The sequence below is a fragment of the Cryptotermes secundus genome, unplaced genomic scaffold, assembly GCF_002891405.2.
Source record: "Cryptotermes secundus unplaced genomic scaffold, Csec_1.0 scaffold1427, whole genome shotgun sequence".
In the NCBI taxonomy this organism is placed as follows: Eukaryota; Metazoa; Arthropoda; class Insecta; order Blattodea; family Kalotermitidae; genus Cryptotermes; species Cryptotermes secundus.
The window spans coordinates 16764-41117 of record NW_019727797.1 but is presented as its reverse complement, the minus strand read 5'-3'; the positions used below and the strand labels follow the sequence as shown (position 1 = coordinate 41117).

The 24354-nt window shown below is 39.6% G+C and overlaps 2 protein-coding genes across 6 annotated transcripts in view; one reads left to right on the top strand and one right to left on the bottom strand.

Annotated features, from left to right (window-relative positions):
- Positions 1-11723, top strand: part of LOC111865064 (probable glutamate receptor) — a 17812-nt gene extending 6089 nt beyond the window's left edge. The window contains exons 4-9 of the mRNA XM_023852789.2: positions 746-849; positions 1508-1684; positions 2544-2779; positions 3249-3469; positions 6141-6403; positions 9361-11723. Coding sequence (XP_023708557.1) covers positions 746-849; positions 1508-1684; positions 2544-2779; positions 3249-3469; positions 6141-6403; positions 9361-9649 — 1290 coding nt within the window. The 3' untranslated portion in view covers positions 9650-11723. The remainder of the gene's footprint in view (positions 1-745; positions 850-1507; positions 1685-2543; positions 2780-3248; positions 3470-6140; positions 6404-9360) is intronic.
- On the bottom strand, positions 8904-24354 carry LOC111865065 (zinc finger protein 501). Of its 5 annotated transcripts, none has more exons than XR_002842896.2 (5): positions 24105-24354; positions 20629-20790; positions 18078-18863; positions 16182-16996; positions 8904-9177 (listed from the first exon to the last, which is right to left on the bottom strand). XR_002842896.2 is itself a non-coding variant. In XM_023852790.2 (4 exons), exons 1-4 carry the CDS (start codon positions 24231-24233, stop codon positions 16568-16570), a joined length of 1506 nt encoding a protein of 501 aa, XP_023708558.1. In that variant the 5' UTR covers positions 24234-24354; the 3' UTR covers positions 14972-16567. The 5 variants fall into 5 exon arrangements, 2 of the variants coding, with proteins under 2 accessions (XP_023708558.1, XP_033607558.1); XR_004513080.1 differs by lacking the exon at positions 8904-9177 and adding an exon at positions 9520-9573; XR_004513081.1 differs by lacking the exon at positions 8904-9177 and having other exon boundaries at positions 14972-16408; positions 16513-16996.

The following is a 24354-nucleotide window of genomic DNA, read 5'->3' as shown; positions in this document are numbered from 1 at the left end:
AATTTCTCAAGCTAAAGTGTTTGTGGAAAGTCAGGCCGCCAAGAAAGTAAACTGCGTGCAAAAAACTCTGCTGGAGTTCTGGTAAAATTATAAAAAGTGACTACTGCAATTTTTTCCTGTTCAGTGTAATGTTTGCATGTGTTCAATGATTATAATGTGAATAAATTCATGAGCATGTTGTTTTGTTTTGTCTCAAATACGTTTATGTCCTGGTTTAGTTATTATAGAATACCTTGGTTAAAGGGAAACCTGGCTTCAGCGGAAATGTTTTCTGGTCCCTTGAGATACCGTTTAAGACAGGTTTTACTGTAGTAGTAGTAGTAGTAGTAGTAGTAGTAGTAGTAGTAGTTATACTCCCTCTTTCTGTTACTCATATTTTAAAAATTAATTTGATGATAAATTGGGGCACGCGGTAGCGTAGTTGGTCGAAGGGCTATGCCACAAGCCGGAAGGTCGCGGGTTCAAGTCCCGATGAGGTAACTGGAATTCTTTTCAGTTGACATTATCCTTCCAGCTGCACTATGGCCCTGGGTTCGACTCAGCCTCTAAGAGAAATGAGTATCAGGAATTAGTTAAATAATTATCCTGGGGAGTAAAGCGCGGCCGGGGCGTAAGGCTGACAACCGCCATCTTTGAGCCGATTGTCTAGATAATGTGGGAGCCTCACCGTCTCACAAACCTATGCGCCTTCACGGCTTCTTACGGGGATAGCTTTGCTTACTTTTTACTTGCTGATAAATTGCAGGCTTTCTACACACAAATTGTAGAAGAAAGGAGCGGCAAGCCAATTAAAATATCCGGATTCTTCGGGGAAATGTGGAAGTTGCTCGAGGAACGACTAGAATTCAAGTAAGTAAATCATATCTACATCGCTCGCTGTAAGAAGGAAACCGAAAGCACTTTCCTTTATATACGAGTATGTGCGTGTTGTGACGTGACGCGCCTAATTGTAACTCGGAAGAGCGCCACAAGAGTCCCGACCCGGCATAAGTTAACTTTATTGGAATATGACGCCGTGTAGTTTATTAGAAGATTATAAATATTTCGAAAGAACATACTGTCTCCATCATCAGGATATGACTGCTGCCTTGATACTCACTGCAATGAGGATTTCAAATGCTACATTTTGACTGAGGTTTCTCATGACTTTCCTCAGTACCTCCAAGCAAATACCGCGACAGTATCCCATATTAAGCCACTACTCCTTCCACATAACTTGAAATTCTTCATACGTAATTGTGTGGAATTTGAGGTTATCACAGTGGTAACTATGAAGATTACAGTCTCTTGGTATGTGACACCGTACGATCTGGTGGGTATTTTCCAAATTATCGGAGGAAAGTCGTGAACTGAGATTGTACGAGTATATTGAATGAATCTCAGGGCACAACAAGAAACGTCTGTACTGGTGGCGTCTTCATCAGATAGTTAAGATAGTTATATAAACAAATCCCTAAAGTTGCCTACTTGAGACATGAGATGTTTAACTGGAATCTGATTGTAACAGGTCTGATTTCTACAAACCGAGCGATAATTACTTTGGGGCCCCCACTGAGAATGGATCATGGAACGGCATGATCGGCATGCTGCACAGAGGCGAGGCAGACTTCGCAGTTGCCAAATTTGTGATGAGTCCTGCCCGCTTACAAGCAGTGGACTTCATTTCAACTTTAGAAAAAGTGAAGTAAGTTACGAATAATTCTGTCACACATTTGTGAACACTAGCTGAATGGTGCCTGCTCAGGGCCATCGCAACCTCCTAGCTCCGTGATAGGTGAGTATGGAGAAATGGTGGAATCATATTTAGCGAGTGAAATCCGAGTGAACTCGGGGGGAAAATCTACCCCAGTATCACTCTGTTCACCGCGAAATCTCAAATAAAATTGCCTGAGGCTGAAGTCCAGGCTCTGAGATGGGAATCCAGTGTCCAACCTCCTGAGCTATGCACGGTAGAAGCGTCGTTAAATTAACAATACTTTTCTTATTGCTAGTGGCGTGGAACTAAGTCCCTTGTACTGCGGCCACTTCTGGCCTATTGTACCAGCCCCAGATGATAGGTGAGGGTAATTGTGGAGCAATTGGTGGAATGAAGATTGGCAGGGGAAACCGAAGTACTCTGAGAAAACCTGCCCCAGCGCCACTTTGTCCACCACAAATCCCACTTGACCAGACCCGGGATCTAACCCGGGCCGCCGCGGTGGGAAGCCAGCGACTAACCGCTTGAGCTATGGCGCGGCCCTAAATGAACAATAAGTAAATATGGTATATCATATATTCAACAGTCGTGGTAGCTCAGCCGGTATAGAGACGATCTGCGGGCTGAACGACCTAGATTCCATTACCGGCTGAGACAGAGTTCAGACCGGCTCTGGGGCCCACCCAGCCCGGAGGTAAAGGGGCCATGTTATTAAGCTGACCACTCACCTCAATCCAGTGCCGAGTTCAAGAAGAGTGGAGCTATACCTCCACTCCCTCATACATCTTAGGGACTATTACTATCACACATCCTTCCGAGCTGACATATTTGTTTGTCTCTGTTACAGAACAAGACTCTTCATCAAGGAGCAGAGATCACTGCACGTGAAATGGGACGAATTCCTGAGACCCTTCACCAAGAGGCTATGGATACTGCAATCGTTTGCGATGATCCTCATTGGCCTTTGTTTCGGAGTGGCATATCATGTCGGTCAGAAGCTAGGTCTTGAGGCCGGTGTAGCCTCGATACTCCAGAACCTCTACGACGCCTTGTTCTATACTTTCGCCAGTTTTTGTCAGCAAGGTAAAACATCGCACGGAAAACAGTACGGCATTCTGGGTTGTAACGCAGTGTAGTTCGGAGTCCGACGTTTCGGAGGAACATAGTGCCACCATCTTCAGGTTCAAAAAATAACCCAAGTAAGAAACCAGCAGAAACAGGGGGAAAGATCAGCCGACGTTTTGAAGGAACGCGTTACCACCTTCTTCAGAGTAGAACCAAAACGTGGGTAAATATCTACCACACTACACGGTGTCATGACCTAGTATGCATTGTATTTGTCGTGACATTCGAGTTTCTCACGACGGTGACCATAATGATTGTTCTTTTCTTGGCTGTAACGCCGTGTAGTCTGGTAAATGCTTACTGGCTTTTGGAGGTACATCCTGCCTCCGCCTTCAGAGCAGAGGATCCGAGACATAAACCAGACTACACGGTATCATACCCCGAGGAGTATTTCTTGTTTTCGGGTTGACAAGCTTTATTGTTGCAGGGCGCAGTGTAACACCGCGGATGCTGTCCTGTCGCGTGGTGTTCGTGACGTCATACTTCACAGCAGTGGTACTCCTTGCCGGCTACTCTGCCTTCCTCATCTCCGTACTGACCACCAAAGAGACAAAAGAATATCCCTTCACCAGTTTCAAACAGTTCCTTGCGGATGGCAGCTTCCAGCTGGGAATGCTTTCGGACTCAGCCTTCACGTTCTACTTTGAGGTATGCATAATTCCTTGCTCGTTTATTTGATAGCTCAGTCGGTATAGAGACGGACTACTGATAGGACGGGTAAACGAATCTGGGTATGACTCCGGCGGAAACGACAGATTTTTCCTCTTTTCGGCGGCGTCCAGTCCGCCTCTGGGGCTCCACCGATCCTTCTATCGAATGGGTACCAGACGTCTTTTCTAGAAATGAAGCGGCTAGGGCCTGAAACTGACCACTTACCTGCAACTAGTGCCGAGGTTAAGAATGCCTGGAGTTATGTTTACATCACTGCAAACTAATGGCTATAATATGAAAACAAGAGCAGTAGAAATTCGCTTTCATTTATTGAATTGAATTGAATTGAATTTATTTACATTCTATAAATCCTAAGTAGGTTAGTACCTTTGGATACAGAACAAGTCAAAAGGTTACATACATAAGTACAGGCAATTTTAGCTTAAAAATTAATATAACTTAATTTTACATCATTCTCTATTTACATTGAAGTATTCATCTAAAGAGTAGAAGGAATGAGCATGTAGATAATTCTTTAACTCTGATTTAAACTTTTTAGTATCATTGCCGAAGTTTTTAATACTTTGTGGCAGATTGTTGAACACTTTTATGCCAGTAAAGTAGACTCCTTTTTGATATACTGATAAAGTTGATGAGGGTAGGTGGAAGTTATATTTTTGTCTAGTATTCATGTTATAGACATCAGAATTTAATTTGAATTTATCTTTAACGAATTTAACGAACAGTCAGAAAAACATTTTACCCCTTAGCGTCACGCGGCTGGAGCTCCACAAGTGGCTCCACTGTCGGAAGAAGATGTCTTCCATTATGGTCCTGAACACGGGGCAATGACCCATCTTCCCAGCTTCTTCTCAGGGTCACCTAATGCCACTTGATTTTTCACCACCTTTTTTCACTAACAATATAGACGCTTTCTATTGGTTAACATCCCGCGCCTTTGTTCCTCTAATCACTGCCATTAACTATATGGGAGTTCCCTGTTAATTAACAAGGCTTTCAACATACCCTACATGTATGATTATATAACAAAATTCTCCAGTTAGCAAACGGAAGTCATATAAAATCATGAAAATACAAATGTTCGCAATATTGGACAAGGCGAAACCCGACAAGAGGCTTGAACTTGGCTGCAGTCAAAAATAAGACCGTTCAAGTGATTAAGCTGCCGTTGCAGCGGGAATTACGTGCTTAAGATTGGGCATGATTTGCTGTTTCCAGCCTGGACTGACAGAAGCCTTGTATATATATATATTGTGTGCGTGCGTGCGCTTCTGTGTGTGTGTAAGGTATTCTACCATTTACTGTACATATAAAGCTGTAAATATCAAGTATATTGACAACTGGCAGACTATGACTATGACAAAGGACAGACCAGTCTTCTCATCAGAGAGAGCTCCCCATATCGACAAACCCGAAACTGTCCAAAAGTATCTAGTTAAGTGGTCATCAACCGCAAATGGGGCTCAACACCAGGATGGACAGACTAACTGAACGTAGGTCGCAATGTGACTTTAACTAGGTAACACACCCACTGTCTCTTCATCCAATCATGACATATTAACCATATGGGCTCCACAGTTAGAGACCAAGGTCTGGTAATGTGATGCCCATTAGAGAAATGGTGTACCTCTGGAAGTCGTGATAAATGAGTATGGAACAATGGCGGAATAATAATTAGCAGTGTAAAACCAAAGAAACTCAAAGCGAACCCTGCTCCAGTGCTATTTTATCCACCACGAATTTTACACCGACGCCCGGGATTGAAACCAAGGCTCCACGGTGAATACACAGGAAATTACTTGCCTTTCATAAAACTTGAGAGCTCACCAGAGCCCGCTACTAGTTCCTAATCTCGCAGACATAAATTCAACCCCATTTCATACCCTCATTCTGTAAAATCCTTTTGAATATTATTATCCATACCTTGATCTTCCCAGTAGACTCTTCCTTTCATGTTTTCTGATTAAAATGTGTGTATTCTCCATCGCACCCACCCACACTACATCCCCCCACCATTCTCATTCTCTGTGATTGCATGCCCTTAATAATATTCTGACTTTGAGAGTCTCACAGCAGTGACTATGAAGATTGCTGTCTTCTGGGATGACATCGCACAGGCTGGTAGATAACTACTGACGATTCAGACCCTAGCCTTCTGTAACACCAGACTATACGGCATCACACTGCGCCTTGAGCATTATGTCCTAGCGGTAATGCTCTGCACTTGTATTCAGGAGGTTCTAGGTTTGAAACTTGGCTGGGATGCCTGTTATCTTGACTGAGGTTTTTAATAGTTGTCTTCAGTCCTCCAGGCAATTACTGGGTTAGTACCTCGATTAGATCATAATTGCTTCCTTCTAAATCTCATCCAATTATCCTACCATCCAACACTGTACAGTCCATGTACTGAAGGCATAGTAAAACAACACACCATACATGGCATCACATCCCCAAAAGACAGCAATCTTAACAATATTTATTGGAGAGTATAAATTAAGTAGTTCCTCATACATTTTTCCCTAATCACCTTGTACTTCCTCCATTCTAGGTTCAAATATTCTCCTCAGCATCCTGTTCCACTTGTATGAGAGACTCAAAAATTGATACAGCATCGCCAAATGAACTCCTGAACTTACTTTTCCTGTAGAATTCAACAGACCCTGTTATGCAGAAGATATACCAGACAATGATCGCACCAAACCAACAAAATTTCCCATCTTCGGATGATGAAGGGTTCCAGAGGGTGTGTGATGTGCCCAATTATGCCTATATTACATACACAGAGCCAGGGTACCGGGAGACAGGGGCCTTCAACTGTGACCTTACGGAGATTCCGCAGATTTACATCCCAGGATCACTGGCCATAACGACTGTCAAGAACAGCCCTTACAAAGGAATCTTCAATTCAGTGTAAGTGATTCCTAGGCAGTCTTTACATTAAGTAGGATAATAATTATCTCGGAACAAGCAGAGTCTACGCATTCTTTACAAAGTATAGAGAAAGTCTGTGCATCCGTGATGCAGTATTAGCACCTAAACCTCTGTGTAGACTGAATACTTTCACTAAAAGCTGTTTGGAAATTCTAATCCTGAGTTATACTGATCCATTACAAAGTCCACCTTAATTAAGGAAATTAACAAACCTTTTCATGTAGCCCATCAAATGGTTCACAAGTTCTGTTGTAATCCAATACTGTGAACTATGCTGCTGATATACAGAGTGCCCCAGGAGGAGAGGTAAAAATTCTGGGAAGACATAGTATCAGTCATTCTGAGCAAAAAAGTATATATGTACGTGTCCCATGCTGAATGGTTTCCGAGATAGAGCTGTTTCACTGCACAGTAGTTTTGATTTGATTCCCAATATTGTCCTTCACTCCCACATGTGAATCAGTGTGAAGCAACAGTTTGCTGTTGTGACTGTTGATAGTGACATTGTAGTAGTGTTGTGAAAAATTCTGCACATCTTCACAAATGCTGAAGATGCTGTATGCTGTCCACATATGAGTTGCAAAGTGCATTGATGCGACGGCAGAATTTTTAAAAATGTACAAATGTATTATACTAGATAAACTGTACCAACTCTGTCACTTGAACAACAAATGCTGGTATTAGAAACAGTACGAGTATGTAATATGTTCCTTATCAACAATTTTGTAACTGTACAGTGAAATAGCTCTATCTTGGAAACTGCTCAGAATAGGACACATGTGCATCTACACTTTTTTGCTTAGAGCGACCGATACTATGACCTCTCAGAATACTGACCTTTCCTCCTGGGACATTCTGTATATATTCTGGCAATTTTATCTAATGCATTTTGTGTTTTGCTGAAATCCCACTTATAAATTGACAAGTTTCATCAACTGTGAAGAAAAACTTTAGTAATTTCATGCACCACAGTATGGAACACAGGCTTGCCAACTTTGCTCCTACTGCCATTTGTCCAGGCCAGTTCTAGGGCCACCCAGATTCCTATCTGATGAGTACTACTGACATTTTCTTGGGTTAAACTGGCCAGGATATGAAGCTGACCACTATTTCCATCTAGTGCGAAGACCGAGAATGTACGCAATTATATCTCTGCCCCCTCTCCAAATGTCTTCATGGCATGGTGCTTAACTAGGCACATGGGCAAATTCTATCTTTCACATAAATCTGAGGTTGGTGCATCTGGATATGTGGTTCTTCTACAGAAATAATTAAGTTGGAATAAATTTAGTGTTGAGTCTTATAATTAAAATTCTTGGGTATATTTTGGGTCATATCTGCTTTCAACATAACACAAACTGCATTTCATAAAATTTCTCATACACTGGCCAAATGACCAATGACCAATTATCAAAAAATTTATACACAACATAAAATATGTACACACCTTACATATGGTTGCCTTCCGGGATTTAACAACTGACCACAGTGGCTGTGCAATCTAAGGCATGAAATGTCTTTGCCTGCTTAAACACTGGGATCATGAGTTCAAATCGCACTTCAGGCATGTCTGTCTGCATTTATTTTGTTTATGTTCTGTGCAGGTAGCAGCCTTGCAAAAGGCTGATTCCTGTCTAAAGAGTCCTAACGACCACCTAAAAGATTATGAAACTGAAATGAAACAGCATTTCAAGGATGCCCTATGCTCCAGAAGGAGCAAAAGGAATTAACCAACCAACTAACTAAAGATTTAACAACATGTAGTCTGGCAGACAGATTACATTTTGAATACGGAAAGAGCAGCAGGTTCCTCTGAAACCGACTAAACATCTACCAGACTACATGGCTTTATAGCCTACAAGACTAAATCTTCATATTTTCTGCCACAAGAAATCTCATGTCCCCTCCCCAAAAGTGATTCAAATAATTTTTTCTGAAACCAACACTGACATTATTTTGACTGTCTTTTGTAACCTAATCACACACTATGATATTAACATGCACATATTAAGGGGCTGGGCAGTCATGGAACCCACAACATTTATTATTAATTTAAAAATAAAGATCTATACAGTGTATGGTTACCCTTCCCTCAGTTAACAATTAAATTAACCCTTTAAAGCACAGTCATTACTATACATACCACCTGTCTTAAAATACCAAAACACTACATTTCTCCCATGAAGTACTTATATGTTTCATATGGTTCTCACAACAAACAATGACTATTTTCCTAAACAGTGTTAACTGGCTGGTCTTCATAATGGACATGTTAATGTCTCCTGTAAGACAGGAGGCAAATTTTTATGTTATCTGTATAAACTTCAGCTTCTAAAGATTTAATTCAAACACAGACACATTAACATATTTCTTGGAGAATATCTAAAAAAAATATTGCACTTCCTGTATCAGTCTGAAAGCCAAAAACAGAACTGCAGTAATCTGGAGGGTTAACATTTACAAGAAAGTATACATATGCAATATTTAAATTATCTTTATTAATGAAATTTGTGTATACACAGTTTTCATCAACACAAAGACATAATAAAGTAAAATAGAGTTGTCCCTGTGCTTAACTAATTAAGCACTATGCCATGTAGTCATATGATGGAGTGGATCTACAGATCCACAATTTCTTGACCTCGGAACTAGCTGGAGATGAGTGGTCAGCTTCACACCCCTGCAGCTTTAACCCTGAGGAAGAAGCCTCTGGTACCCACTGGATAGGAAGTTGGGTGGACCCCAGAGCTGGTCTGGATAATGTGGAGAAGAGAAAATTCTTAATCCTACCAGGACTAAAAAATCCTACTCATCAGTAGTCCATGCAGCCTGTAGCCAGTTGCTATACCGACTATGCTTTCTTGGCTCCCTCCTGAAAATATAATACTGATTTTAATTAATAATTATGACCAAATGCATTTTCCTTGTTGATACAGAATCCGGAAGTTGAAAATATATGGGGTCCTGAAGAGGTTGCATACAACGTTTTACCCCTCCAAAGTGCCCTTAATGGAGATTCCTAGACCAGCAGTGTACCTGGTTCAAGTAACACCAGTACTGACTCTCCTAGGTGCTGCAACCTTGATTGCTACAGTACTGCTCCTGGTGGAGAATAAGGCAGCTTACATCAAGACATGTCTCCAGCTCAGCTGGAAGAGATTAAACCAACTATTATTCACTCCGGTCTTGTACAGTCCTGCACATAATAGGAAAAGACATATGTAAAAGTATAACTTGAGAATGACAAGACTCATAAATGGAAAATATTCAACCCTCTACATTTAAATTAACGAATGTTCCACATTTTCCAAGCAGTCCCAGTTATGAAGACATTTTCTTCAGATGATTCTTCAGGATCTAAATTTCAGCAACTGCTGAATGTTACAGAAAGACACTGCTAATTTTACAAAATTTTGAACTGTTTTTACTGCAACATATATAATTCTTTTAGTGTATTACTTACTTCAAACTTCCTTACTCTGTAATTAACCAAGTGCTGGGGTCAGAAACGTAGCCCCAGACACAGAGACCAAAGATGTGGCAAAGTGCTGCCTGGTCAGGACAATCACATGCCTCAGCAGCGACTGATGGGTATGGAGCAGTTGCAGAAAATGGGAAAACTGAAGAAACTTGGAGAAAAATCTCTTCTGCTGCCACTTCATACGTCATGAATCTTACATGGTATCAGCCAGAATTTAGCCCAAGGCTCTGTGCTGAAAATCCATCATTTAACCATCCAAGCTATGACAGACCCTATAACTGACATTATACGTACATAAATGATGATTGGAATTCCAACTAGAAATGGCGAATTTACTCTAAAAAAAGTATCTGTAAAGTACTAGGATTCTATTTCCTTAATTACTGTATATATCTGTAAATTTTAATCAACTTATTGGAGAAAAATCTATATACATTTTCAGGTAAATATGGAAAAACTGAGTAGTTTTATTCTTATCACAGCATAATGTAGGAGCTGTCATGTTTATGTCTTCTCTTCACTTCCCGTTGTCACCTGGCAGCAAGGATGGCAGAAAACAATGCTCTTTCAGACTACAGATGAGTACCAGTCTCCCAGCATGACAAACATTATTTGGCTTTGACTAATTAGAGACAGATATATAAAGTTCTATATTATAGAACTGGTCTACTTCCATTTGACTAAACTTGTTAATATAATATACTTACCTCTGATTGTATGATTATGTTTTAATTCTTTTTGTACAGTGTGAAAGTCACATTATCTGAAAGTTTAAAATTTAAATAAATTCTAAAGAGTTCTGATGATTGTATGTTGTACACTGGCTCACTGGGTTTTAGAACTTAGTTCATCATTTAGTATTTGGAACACAGCATGACATTTCGAAAAGTGAATATGCTCCTGCCTTCAGGTGACAAGGTGAGGAGGCACCAACTCAGTTCAGACTATTCAAAAGAGCCAAATTCAATCAATGAACCAGTAACTGCAATTAGGTAGGAGTACTTTAGAACATGAGGATGGAAAGGTACACACAACTGTACAACACCTTAAATCATAAATTTTCAAATGAAACTGAGGCATTCCAGCTGAGCCAAAATGTACTATACACTATCAGGACAAAAATTCATCAAAAAACTTCTCATGATAATCATACAGGATTATGCACAACATAAAATATACATAGAAGTTCAAAATAACAGGAATTTCACTAAAAAAATTAACTAAAAAGATTAACAGAAACTAGAAACAATATTCATATTTGTTAACAAAATATTTTTGAATAAGTAAAATCATATAATAATTTTATTTAATGTATGAATTACAATAAAATTGTCTCTTACAAGTATCCATCATATAAATTCATCACATTTCTACTGTACATAAGGAGAGTAAATCAGATTTAATCATATTAAAAGTATGGTTCTTTCTCACTACACAGGTATCTCCAGATTTATGCAACAGTTGTGCTCTCAGGAGTCATTACGTAACTTGAATTCATCTGACTTGAAATGTATACTTATTCTTGTTACTCCACTGATTTCTCTGTCAAATTTTCATATAGAAAACGTGTAATTCAGTAATTTTTGTTCCATTTTAACTGCCAAAGAATCTTTATCTCCTGTTTTAGACAAGTAATTTCATAACGCTTCAGTCTTCACAAAGAAAATTAAACCTACCCCAATTCATAAGAAATGCATTAAGACAAACTTTGCATAAGTCATGGGATAATTGTACTTTCATACAAAACCAAGGCAGTGGTAATGCTAAACATATTTGGAGATTACAGCTTTCTAGGGCGTTACGCCCTAGTCTAGTAAACAGGTACAAACATTTAAGAGGAATCTGATGCCTCCATCTGGCAGGAGGTTCCCTTAAAATGTTAGTACCTTTCTGCTAAACTACACAGTGTCATATCCCAGGATATGTAATCTGCATGGTCATTATCATGAGAACATCAAATCTCACACTGACATACTGGTCTGTAATAAAGCTCACACATTACAGATATCAGTTTGTTGATGAACCATGGACAGTGTAAAGTTGTTTATGCTATAAGAAAAGTCACATTTCATTCTCTGATATAATAGTCACACATTTAAAGTGACTTAATTCCAAAGGATAAAACCCTTTCTGAGCTGACAGGGTCTCAGATACTCCAGAAATTCCCTCTCCCTGCCATGGAACCCAAAAGTTCAGTACTGTGTTCACAATCATTCACTGCAGATCCCTTCACATCCTCCAGCCCCATTTCTTTAAAATTCACATTTATATCATTGTCCCATCTATGCCTAGGTTTTCAAAGTGGTCTCTTCCCCTCAGATTTCTCCCCTCTCACATGCACGCTACATGCCTTGGCCATATTGTTCTTACAGAATAGGTCAGTCTAGAGGGAAATACTCTATCCTATTTGGAAAGTGCACATTTTGAATCTCAGCTAAGACACCAGGTATTCTGACTGGCATTGTTAGTAGTCTTCCTCAGCCCCTCCACACAAATGCTGGGAGAGTACCCTAATCTGACAACAGCTGCTTCCAATTCATCATTCATCAGTCATCCTATCATCAGAAGGTATATTGTCTCCACACTGAAAAGTATCATTAAATAATGCACATATCAGCCTTCTTCATTTTACCACCTTTAAAAATTCTTTGAAGGGTACGAAGTACAAAGTTCCTCAGTATGTAATTTCTGCCATGCTCCTGTCACTTTCTGGAATGAACAAATATTCTACCCATAATCCTGTTCTGAAACATTGCTGATCTATGTCCATAACTTAATGTCAGATATTGAATTAAGCATTCATGTAAAACAACGGGGAACTATATTTTAACTTCATGCCTGTAGGTAAAAAAGGTAAAGTTGTCCCTGGCATAGTACCATGAAGACATATGGGGGAGTGGATGTATAGATCCACATTTTCTCAATCTCGACGCTAGTTGTGAGTGGTCAGCTTCACGCCCTGGGCCGTGGAAAGAGCCCCCCAGTACCCATTGGGTGGGAAGCTGGATGGGTCCCAGAGCTGGTCTGGACGATGTGGAGAAAAGAAACTTCTTGACCCTACCAGGACTCAAACTCTGACCCACTGACTGTCCAGCCCGCAGCCAGTTGCTATATAGACGGCGCTATTCTGGCTCACTTGTGCCTGTAGATAGCACACACATAAACTTCCATGCAACCTGCTTTCACGCTTGTATTTTGCTTGGTTTATTCGACACTGAAGCTGAAGATGACATATTCCTCCAAAATATCAGTTGACTTTCAACAGACTACACAGTATTATATCACAGAAGACAGAACTCTTCATAACCACCTCTGTGAGAACCTCAGATCCTACATACAAACAAATCATTCTCAAATGGTGCTGCCTGATCATGGCTATCAAACACTTCAGGGCACGATGGCCGATGTGCAATGGTAGAAAGATCACAATCACGAGAAACTGAATGGAAAATCTGCTTCAGTCCCACTTCAACCATTGTAAATCTCACATGAAGTCACCCAGAATTGAACCCAGTCCTCCACAGTAAGAAGCTTGCATGTAACTTCCTGAGTTATGACCACACAATATATCATGATTATGTATTAAGCAGTGCAGCATTCCTACCAGTGAAAATCATGTTGGTATTATTAAAGACAAGAAATTAAAATGTCCATAGGTAGAGTGGTCTCTATTGGCATAATGTTCACATTAAATTTCATTAAACTAAACCTATTAGTTCAAAAGTTATTAGGTGGACACACAGACACAATGATACCACAACCTTATATGTCCTTAAAAAATAGACTAGAATCACATACAACACTCTATCAAGCTGCCTGCACTGATATTTCTAACCTTAAAATATGCATATATAGTAAATTAATCTGCTACACTGTATTCAGTCTTATTAGCTAGATGCACAATACTTCAGGGAATCAGATAACCTGCCATATACTAATAACAACCCTGACTTAAGGGCACAGTGCAAGGTCAGAGAACTACCTTACACAGACTTTCTCAGTTTACTTTCAGAGTATTTAAGTCAGGTTCAAATGCTTGGATGGATTGGGGACCATATTACAAAACTACCCCAGTTTCTCACTTAGTACATGATATCAGGTTTCCCTTAGAGATGGCAGTGATGTTCAGACACTTCACCGAGTCTTCAATGCTTCAGTAACACACTTCTGTAATCTTCTGTAATGCATCTTCATGGCAGTGGAAATTTTGTCTTCATTATGTGCAGATTTTTGCAAGAAATAATCAAAGCTCCAGTGCATTTTCCTGTACCCAAAATTCTCAACTACAACTGGTTACAGAACATCTCAAGGCATTAAAATTATTACAAGTTTTACGCATGTATGGCGACATATACTTAAAATATACATTTCCAAACATATTACTGGTATTCGCTGCAGTAATCTTGTAAAGTAAATAACAAAGATAAAAGCCTAATTTTTTCTTTAAAAAAATGGCACAAATGCAATAGACAGAATGCATGCATTCTGAGGAAAAATTTGAAAAATATTTACTGAGGCCAATTAAACTGTAAAAAGCACTAATTTGGCTTTCATTTATTTGTAAGCCACTGCTTAGGGCCTGAGGTTTAAACAGGGTGTGAATACAAATGTTTGTAAAGTTTTGTTTTGGAAAACACTGTCACTCACTCACATGAAGTGAGTTTACTCTGCAAGACAGCAAAAAGCAGAAATTCACAGCAGTAACTTATATTGTTCCTGCATTTAATTAAGCACCACACCACAAGGACATACAGGGAGATGACTGTATACGCCCACACATTCCTCACCTCAGCCCTACAGAAATAAATGGTCTGGTTCTTATGTCAGCTTCTTTACCTCTGGAGGAACATTCGTTGATACTGTAACGTGTTTTGTCGTCGAATCCTGTCGGTCACGTGTGTAAGTCCAATCCCACTTCTGACACCAGTGTAAAGTGTTTTGTTACAGAAGACGCCGTACAGATTGTTAATTCGTTTATTTAACAACCTACAAGTATTGGCTACAATTAATTATAACACAGATGCGGGGTTTCACACTTTATAACCCTATTCGCAATAATCTCTTCACTCTATCTTCAGTAGGCTACACATATTAATTACGATACGGGAGCTATGTAAGTGTCCCTGTATCACACACTCACTGTCTTTGGCTGCTTCTATATTTCATGGCACCACTCCTTAACACACACTAACTCGTTCACTGTTCACTGGAGAACTGTCTTCGGCGACTGATGCCCTTAACTGACAACTACTACTGGACTCGGCGACAGCCACATTTCAACTGCTTCGTAGGCAGTGTGGTTCACTTATATAGTCGCAGCGCCCGCCTGTTACGCAATCGGTACCGCTGTTGGCTGTTACCCTTTTCACAGCTGCGTTTTGTTTTACGTCGCCGTGGAGGGGGTGAATGGAGCGCTGACTCACCCGCCACGTCACTGCTGGGTAGGGAGGTTTTGTCCTCCATTGCGCAACATGTCACAATACATTTCGGACAGGATGATCCCTGACTCATGAGACAGTCTAGATGCTGTAAAGAATAGATAAACTTCTTGTCCCTACTGGGAACTGAACCCTACCTCCACAGCCATCCAGCCCAGGGCCCATCACTATACTGACTGAATTATCAGTTTCATTAATGGTTTATAAATGGTTTTCTTTCTGTATGCTACAAATCTCTTGTGTAAGAAACACAGCATATCTATCAACAAAAGCTGTAATGTATAATTTGATAATTTGAGTGAGATCTGTGTTTCTCATAGTAGTGAATACGAAGATTACCGTCTTCTGGGATAATAATTTTAACTTTGTGGTACACAGATTACAGATGGAAGATGCTTAATTAAAAACGTTGCTTCCTTCATGCTGAATCTTACACAATTTCTGTACAATTTCCCCGAGATGCACACTTCAAAATATAATCCTATAATTAAATATTCAGTTGTTAAAAACATAATCATCTTTCTCAGAAAATCAAATATGGAAGACTTCATTTGTAATTTTAACAATGAAAACAAGTTCATTCCCTTACTACAGTGGTTCCTAAATTGTGATTCTCAGACCACTTGTACACAAAATGTTTCATGTTCATTGCAAGAAATTAGCAATCACAGCTATTTTGTGCCAATATTCCTCTAACACACCATGTGGGAGTGTTGGGATAGGGCTCATGGCAGGTAACCACACCCATATCTGGCAACAAGTTTTTTATTATCCCTTGCATTTTATTTTCACTTGTCATTCACAGATAGCAGGGAGGTAACCTCTCTGTATCACTTACCATGCTTGTGGCAGTTTACTCTTGATGCATAGTATCTTTGTGTTCCTATATTATAATTTCCAAAAAAAGACAGGTCAGAAAAGCCATACTGCAGATTTAAGTGGTCAAGCCAAGGCCCATTTCATCCTCTGAGCTACACTGGTGTCTGTTCCCTTCAGCAAAGAAATATTTAAATAACAAGGCTTACAGGTTCGGCCACTTTGGGGTGGGCTAGATCAAGTGAATGTCTGGAAAAAGAAAAATATGTAAACACAAAATGAAGAAATTCTTGGAAAAGATAGGAATTCTCATATTATGTCTCAGTTTCATTATCCCTTGATCGCTCTCATACCTTCCTCCAGAGTCCCACATGTCATACTAGCATCTATACACGCAAAAGGTCTTCACTATGATCTGTTGGCATGTGTACGCATGTGTCGATTGAGTTTGGACTTAGTGTAGAATGACTTCTTACACAACTGACACAAATAAGGACGTTCTCCTGTATGTATCCGTTCGTGGATTATAAGATGTTGGTTTTCAATGAATGATTTATTACACTGAGTACACGTAAAACGCTTTTCACCTTTGTGATATCGCATATGTCTTGTAATCTCTGACTTTGTAAAGAAAGACAGGTCACACAGTTCACAAGGAAAGGCCTTATGTCCAGTATGGAGAAGTTCATGCCGTTCAAGACCTGACTTTGTGAAGAACGTCTTTCCACACGAACCACAGGAAAAATCATTAATCCCTGAGTGCCGTTTCTGATGTGTCTTGAGATTTGTGAGTGTTGTAAAAGTCTTCTCGCAAAGTGTACATGCATAAGGCTTCTCCTGTGACAAACAGAATATACATTTTTTGAATATTTGTTTTTGGCTGAACAACAATTGCATGTCTCATATAATGTGTGTCTAAAACAACTTTCAGGGTGAGTCATCATTAGGGAGTGATGTAGATCATTATATCATCATTAGATACTAGATTCTTTTTCACATACAATTGCAAGCAAACTCAACCATACCATAGATCCCATTGAACAGAGAGGACTTCCCTTCCATAAGGTTGCCTACTCAACGTATGCCATATTCTAAAAGTTGTTTTAGACAGACATCACCATTAAGAGGAAGAAAGGGTGATTATAAATAATATTTGAAAGAATATGGGAGGAACCAGTCACCAAGTATCTCACCACTGGCCTTAAACTGAGGGAAATCATGGAACTCTTCTGTCAGTGTGGTCTCTTGTCTGAGACTCAAACCAGTGGCCTCTAATTGATGTGCAGAACCACTAATGCATTGGCAGCTTTCAATCTGATGTTTATGGATGTACATTATGAGCAAATGAAACAAAACTGAATACAGTACACAAGTACACATGCATTCTGTAACTTCACTTCACTAGGCTGCACAAATGGTTACACTGTTTCATTTCGGGACAATTACTGCATGTTACTGGGGGTACATGGCAGCAAAGTTGGTTGAGGCACTATGCTACAAGCCAAAGGTCATGGGCCATCCTATGGCTGGAAGGATTAAGTAAATTGAAAGAAAAAAATCCACCTCATCAGGACTCGAACATGCGACCTTCCGGCTTGTAACATAGTGCTCTGAAGGGAAGGAAATAAAGGCAGAAACAGAAACAGAAAATGGGGATGAAGTAAAATGGACTCAGGAATGTCAGTACGACAAACAAGATCAGCAGGAAAGTAACAAGGAAGAATGGAGGAAAGGATATAAAAATATGAAAGTAACAAAGGAAAGGAGCAGAAGAAATGATTCATGCTTTCATCTCAACTTGTCATGCACTAGCAGAAATATAACAGAAAATACTGGGCACCATCATGAAAGTTTTAGTTGCCATGGCACCTTATATTTGCAGATGCCTATATATATATAACATCAGAGAATGTCTTACCTGTGTATGTACCCTTTCATGATTTGTAAGCTGACTTTTCTGGACAAAAGTTTTGCCACAAGCATTACAAAGAAAAGGTTTGATACCATTATGTCTGTTCTCATGGCTTTTAAGTCCAGAGTAACTGTGGAAAGTCTTATCACAAAGGCTACAAGCATAAGGTCGTACTCCAGAATGATAGCGTCGATGCACATTTAGGTCCTGTTTCCGAGCAAATGACTTGCCACACTCCTCACACAAATACGGTTTTTCTCCTCGATGAATAATTTCATGTTTCTTCAAATTGTCACGCTTTGAAAATGATTTTGAACATATCTTACAAATAAATGGTGGTTTGTCTTCACCAAGAATGTCATCTTCATCCACCACTTCATTCTTAATCACCGACTGTAATGATGGTGTGGGTTGTGGTTGGGATGCAACAGGAATTGGTACAGAGAAATTCTTTTTATTTTTAACCATCCTTCTTAAACGTGTTTTTCTAGTTGCTTTTGATATTGCCCCTCTTCTTCTCTTCTTTTTGTCTTCTCTCCGAGAGGTGTCATTTGCAAATGGCGACTGAAATGCAGCTAACCCATTTCCAAAAGCATCTACATTGCAGAGTATTACAATTTTTTCAGACTGTGATGTACTTGCTTGTTCCCCACGTGGAAGCACATTTCTAAACTTGGCTGATCTGCGAGAATTTCCTGTTTTATCGTGGATATCCTCACCTTGACTATCTTCCTTCATTCCTGCATCACAACTATCAGCATCAGGACTCTCTTCCTTTACACACATATTCTGCTGAGAACAAATTAATACCCTTAAGTACACATATACAGAGGGGCCCCAAAAAATGCATACACACTTCAATGTACAAAATATCTGCTTAAATAATTTAGTGGTATATCTTCAGTTCAACTTTCAAGATGTCTGCAGACAGCCTCTATAACACCATGTAATACAGCTATCTACAGACACTTTTCAAAGGTGATATACCAATAAATTATTTAAGCAGATATTTTGTATATTGAAGTGTATATACATTTTTTGGGGGCCCTCTGCATCTTAAAACAATAAAATGGATGGATGTGGACTGGATTTCTATGGTTCAAAATAGGAGTAATGTTGGCACTTACAAACATAATACTGAACCTTCCTGTTCCATAAAATGCAGGAAATTTCTCGCCTAACTGACCAACTATTAAATTCTCAACAAGGCCTCTGCTCCATGAGATTAGTTACGTATGTACTTGTATATACGATCTTCTGCAGCATTGTTTACACTGTGTTTCCTGCTTCTAAACATGGAAAATATTTTGTACAGTAGAGCATGTATCCACCAAACACAAAACATTGATCCAAGGCTCCTTTACTCAGTTCTGCTACACTCCCTCTACCATGAGACCAAGCGAGCATCATCAATCATCATCAGTTAGTGACATGAGACTGTTACATCATTAGAAAGTTACGGCATTCTATTTTCAACATATAAACTGGCAACCATATTATTAAACAACACAGATGAGCCCAGAAGACTGAAAAGGCATAAGCCAACTGACCTAACGACGCGCCTCTCATAAATGTAATACATACAATAACAAAGCCACACTCGAAATAGATTCTTAGAGAATGCTCACTGGAGCATTACTCTCCCCGACATGTTCTTTCTTAGTATTTAAGTCTTAGATTAAGTATTTCATAAGATGTACTTATAGTCCTTAATATGGACTGATTGTACAAATAAATGGAGATATACAAAAAAAAATTTCAACATACTTCCAGTATTCATACACCAATGGGAAATTCAAACACACCAACACATGTTTTCTCTTCCATAAGGTTGCCTACACAAGGTATAAAGTACCCTGGATCACAGAGTAAATCGACCTTAGATGGATTACTGTAGGTACTGGGTATTTTTTTTTCTTTAGGGCAGCAGAACAGAGTGCAGCATGAACACACCATTATGGCAGATATCAGGTCTCGCTGTATTCCCTTTAGTGATAGCTCAACTTATCTGGTGACTACAATAATGTTGCCAGATTTGGATTATATTTATGATTGTTAGCCTTACTGCAAACCATTCAAAATTACCTAATGCAAATGCACACTGCATTATCAAGACATATCTAATTTGATAATCGTCTGTCTTAAGATTTACACTTAATTCCTTCATAAACATAACAGATATAAACAAGTATTTCCACTGGTAACATCTCTTCTCTTTTTGTGGGTTATTTTATGATATTGTCCATATCCAGACTATACAGTGTGGATATTATTAGCATGACAGTTGAATGACAAATTAGAAAGGATACAAAAGGAAGCAGTCAGAGCCTAACCACAGTACTACTCCGGCATTTGCCTGAAGGGACTGAGGAAAAACAAGAAAGCCCTGAATCAGGATAGCCAGTGTCCTGGCTGAGATCTGAACCAAGCATATCCCAAACATGAGCCCAGTATGCCAAACCACTTGGTGGTGAAACCTTAAAAAAATATAATTCTCACATGAACATGAAACCCATATTTACTTATTACAAGAGAAAAATAACAATACAAATATTACCTCAGTAACACCTTCATCTTCTGAGTTTTCAGGCGATCTCTTACTGTACTGCTTCAATGTGGCATCAGAAGTTTCACACTTCATCTTAAACTTGTACGATCTGTCAACTTCATGGCAGCACTGCTTGCAAATCAATGTTGGCAGGCCATCTCCTTCATATATCTGCAAATTGTTGCAAGTTCCAGTTTGTGTTAAAATAAAATCATGCATGATCCAGTAACTGAATGTTGCAGTGCAGTAGTTAAACCACCTGCTTCATATTCAAAGGTCCTTGGTTCAAATATCAAACAGGAGACTGGTGTTATGACTTCATCTCAAGTACAGAAAGGTACAATATCTTGGCCCTTTATCACCCATGCAGAGAATTATTTCAATGGCACACACATGCAGTCCAGTTAGCCAAACTGAATTTCTTCAATATTGCCGTGTGTTACTAGTGTGACTACAGACGATGTTTGGACTGGTAACTGGATTTACTTAACTCTTTATACAACTCATAACTACACTTTACAAATCATTCTTGGTTGAGGGTTTTGCTTGATCCTGTACACCACATCATTTATCTGCGTGACTACCCTGTATGGGCCCTTCCATGACAGCTGGAGTTCGGATGACTTTCATTCAGTCTGGGTCAGGTAACAGAGCCACACTTGGTCACCCTCCCTGCCAAGCACTCTTAGTGCCCTTTCATTCTGTCACCGTCACCTTGCACCTACATCTTCCTCCAGGTGTTGACCTTGGCCTGTATCTTGTTACAGTCCTGCTTCTGGTTATAGTATATCATCACATGACTCTCACCAGGCCATCGATCATGTTGCTCCGAGACACGAACTTGGCTTTCATTGCCTTGAGATTTTGGGTGCGGGGTGCCAAAGCCACCTGCATCTTACTCATTGGAAATTTCTTCTCACATGTAAACTAGGAAGCCACAATACAATTTTTCCTGGGTATCTTCACCCTGACAGGGGCTCCAGGGATGCTGGATCATCTATCATCTGTTCCATAAGCATCAAAGGCAATCTCTTCATCATAATCTTCAATGCATCAATCTCACTCTTGAGAGTGAGCAGCGGGATTGTCCTCCACCTTTGTAATCATCTTCACTGAATCCACCTCATTCTGGAACTGGACACAACATTCTTCCAACTCTCACATGTGTGTCACCATACCTCTCAACTCCAACATTAAACTTTTACACTTCTGTAACAACATCCTGGGCTGTGATAGTTCCTGTTTTATCTCTTCCTCTTAGTACGGGACCTGTCGAATATGGCAATACTCCATCAAACAAAGGATACTGAAGATGCTGGGAGCCAGGAAGGCTAGAATCATCCAGAAATTCTGCTTGTGTTCTGGTAAGCTCTTCCGCTGTAATGCATACAACAATGCATATTCCATTTCATTTGTTGTGGTGGGGGTTTCTATTGGAGATTTTTCAGAGGCTGGGATTGACTCGAAGGCTCAGGTCGGTCCAGGTGCTGGAATTATCCTGCTTTGCTAAGTGCCATAAAAATGAGCATGATGTGATCATGACAGTATTTCCAATATTTTCCTGTTTCCCATTCTTCTTGCCTTGAAACTAAATAGATCAGTTCTCTCCTGCTTCTCCAAAAGGACTTCTGATACCAATTGTCATGTGTTAGTGACTACACAGTTCCTGAACTGACTAAATGGTTTCAAACTGCTGAACTCACAAAAGTCAAAGTCAAAGTCAATATCAGAGTTACTTTAAGAGTGGCGGTTTACCAACAGTCCGCTTGTTTTGGTGTCAAGCCCCTTGAGACCCATAACCACAGATTTTTTTCCCCCAACTAAACCCTTACGGCATTAGTCTTTATGTAACATCCCCTCTGACAAGAAGCTGGGTTTGTCTGTTATATACTTGGCCTTTCGTCAAGTGTACATTTCGCACATATTGCCATGTTATTGAAAAATTCTTGCTTTTGCACTATGTACAAGTCCTAGTGTCTAGTGGCTAGTCACTTGAATGGGTGAAAGCTTGACCACTGCCAAGTTTAAGCCTCTTATATTGTCTACGCCTGGCTTTACCTTGTCCTATACCATGAACATGTTCATTCTCATGATTCTGTATGACTTCTGCTTGTTTCCTGCATAATTTTGTTACATGATCGTATACATATGGAAGGTTAAAAGCCATGTGTAAATTGCACACCGGTGTTCTGCTTGGAAATTTTCCAGTGGTGTGGAGAACCTTGTTCTGCAGGCACAATAGACTCCTCATGTAGCCTCAGCACGGACTGCCTGGTAAACACCTCTTCAAACAGTTCTTCCATTGCTGCATCACCCAGTGGTTGCACGAACCGCACAGAGAACACAGCTTCCCACTTACTACATTGCTGCATGTTATGAGAATCTGTTGCAGCCATTATCTAGCAACGGCTATTGTACAGCTGCTTATTTCATGGTTGTTGCACACCAACAGGTCTACATGCCACAATATTAGTACCATTATCCCCAAGTTATAATATGATCATCAGCCCTGTGTACTGGATGATTTAAAATCACAGACAATATACTGTTACCCTCAAGCTGAAATCTGGCAGCCAGCCTTACAGCACTCACGGATTTAAAATTTATTTCCAGATGAGAAAGGGTATGTACACACCACCTCCTAACAAGCCAATCATGTTATCACTGGGGGGAGACTGTTCTGGCCAGCACAGATATTACCAGGAAGTAAATCCAAAGTATGTATGTCACAAAATACAACCTAACACCACCAGAATATATAGCAAAATCCACAGATCCAGAAATAGCCTTAATCCTAACAAAAGACCTTCCTGTCAGACACCAATTACTATTGCTGTTGCCACTGCTGTCTACCAATGTATCAGAATAGCTTTCAATGAAAAGGCATAAAAGAAATTAAACTACAGCTACTTTTTGGCTCCCAATTAACTGACTTACCAAGACAGTGGAAATGCAAATTTTGAGCTAACAAGAACAGTAATAACACTGCCTTTAACAGTTTTCTCCATACATTCTAGTGGTTTCAAATACTGCACATCACTTGCAGAATAGTAATGTTCAAAATCCTTATCCTCTGTTGCAAATGGTACGTGTAGTCTTTCTCGAAGTACAGTCAGGAATCTACCATTCACAGACTAACAAGAAATCATTATAAGAAATCACACTAGCATTCATCACTACATAGAACAGCTAATCACACCTTTACATAAACTATAAATAAAACAAGTATGGAGTTAATAATCTTCGCTATAAACGAAGTCGGCAGGCTTCGCGTTACCCTGACTTCGATAATATGACAGGGTAAATATTTCTAATGTTTGGGCAAATTATTAAATACCGAAAAGAAAACATGCACATTAAATTTTATTAAGAACAAAACTGGCAATTTTAGAGATATATCATGACCAGTACTCTTCCAGTAATCATCAGCACAAAAACTCCCAGTGTACCAGAAACTATGCATACACAATTTCATACATACTAACCTCAAAAGATACGAATGACATAATCCGTTTTGGAAGAGGTACTGCAAAAATAGAGGACATATCGCCTTCTTTTAGTAAGCAAAGGCGACATATTTCATTGAAATTTAGTTTCATGTTGTGGTTATTCATTTTACGATAATATAACAATAACTGTACAAAATTAAATGGAATAACAATGTTCGTAAATAATATGATACTAATTCTACAACCAAACACATCCACCTACGACCACGGATCCTACAACCATCTC

Bases quoted from the DNA above. Each gene is read 5' to 3' on its own strand.
- LOC111865065 (XM_023852790.2), bottom strand. From the start codon at position 24,233: ATGAATAACCACAACATGAAACTAAATTTCAATGAAATATGTCGCCTT. The intron at 18,864-20,628 runs GTAATATTTGTA...ATTTGTTCTCAG, and splicing joins AAGATGAAGGTGTTACTGAG to CAGAATATGTGTGTAAAGGA. The intron at 16,997-18,077 runs GTAAGACATTCT...TGTTTGTCACAG, and splicing joins ATGAAAGGGTACATACACAG to GAGAAGCCTTATGCATGTAC.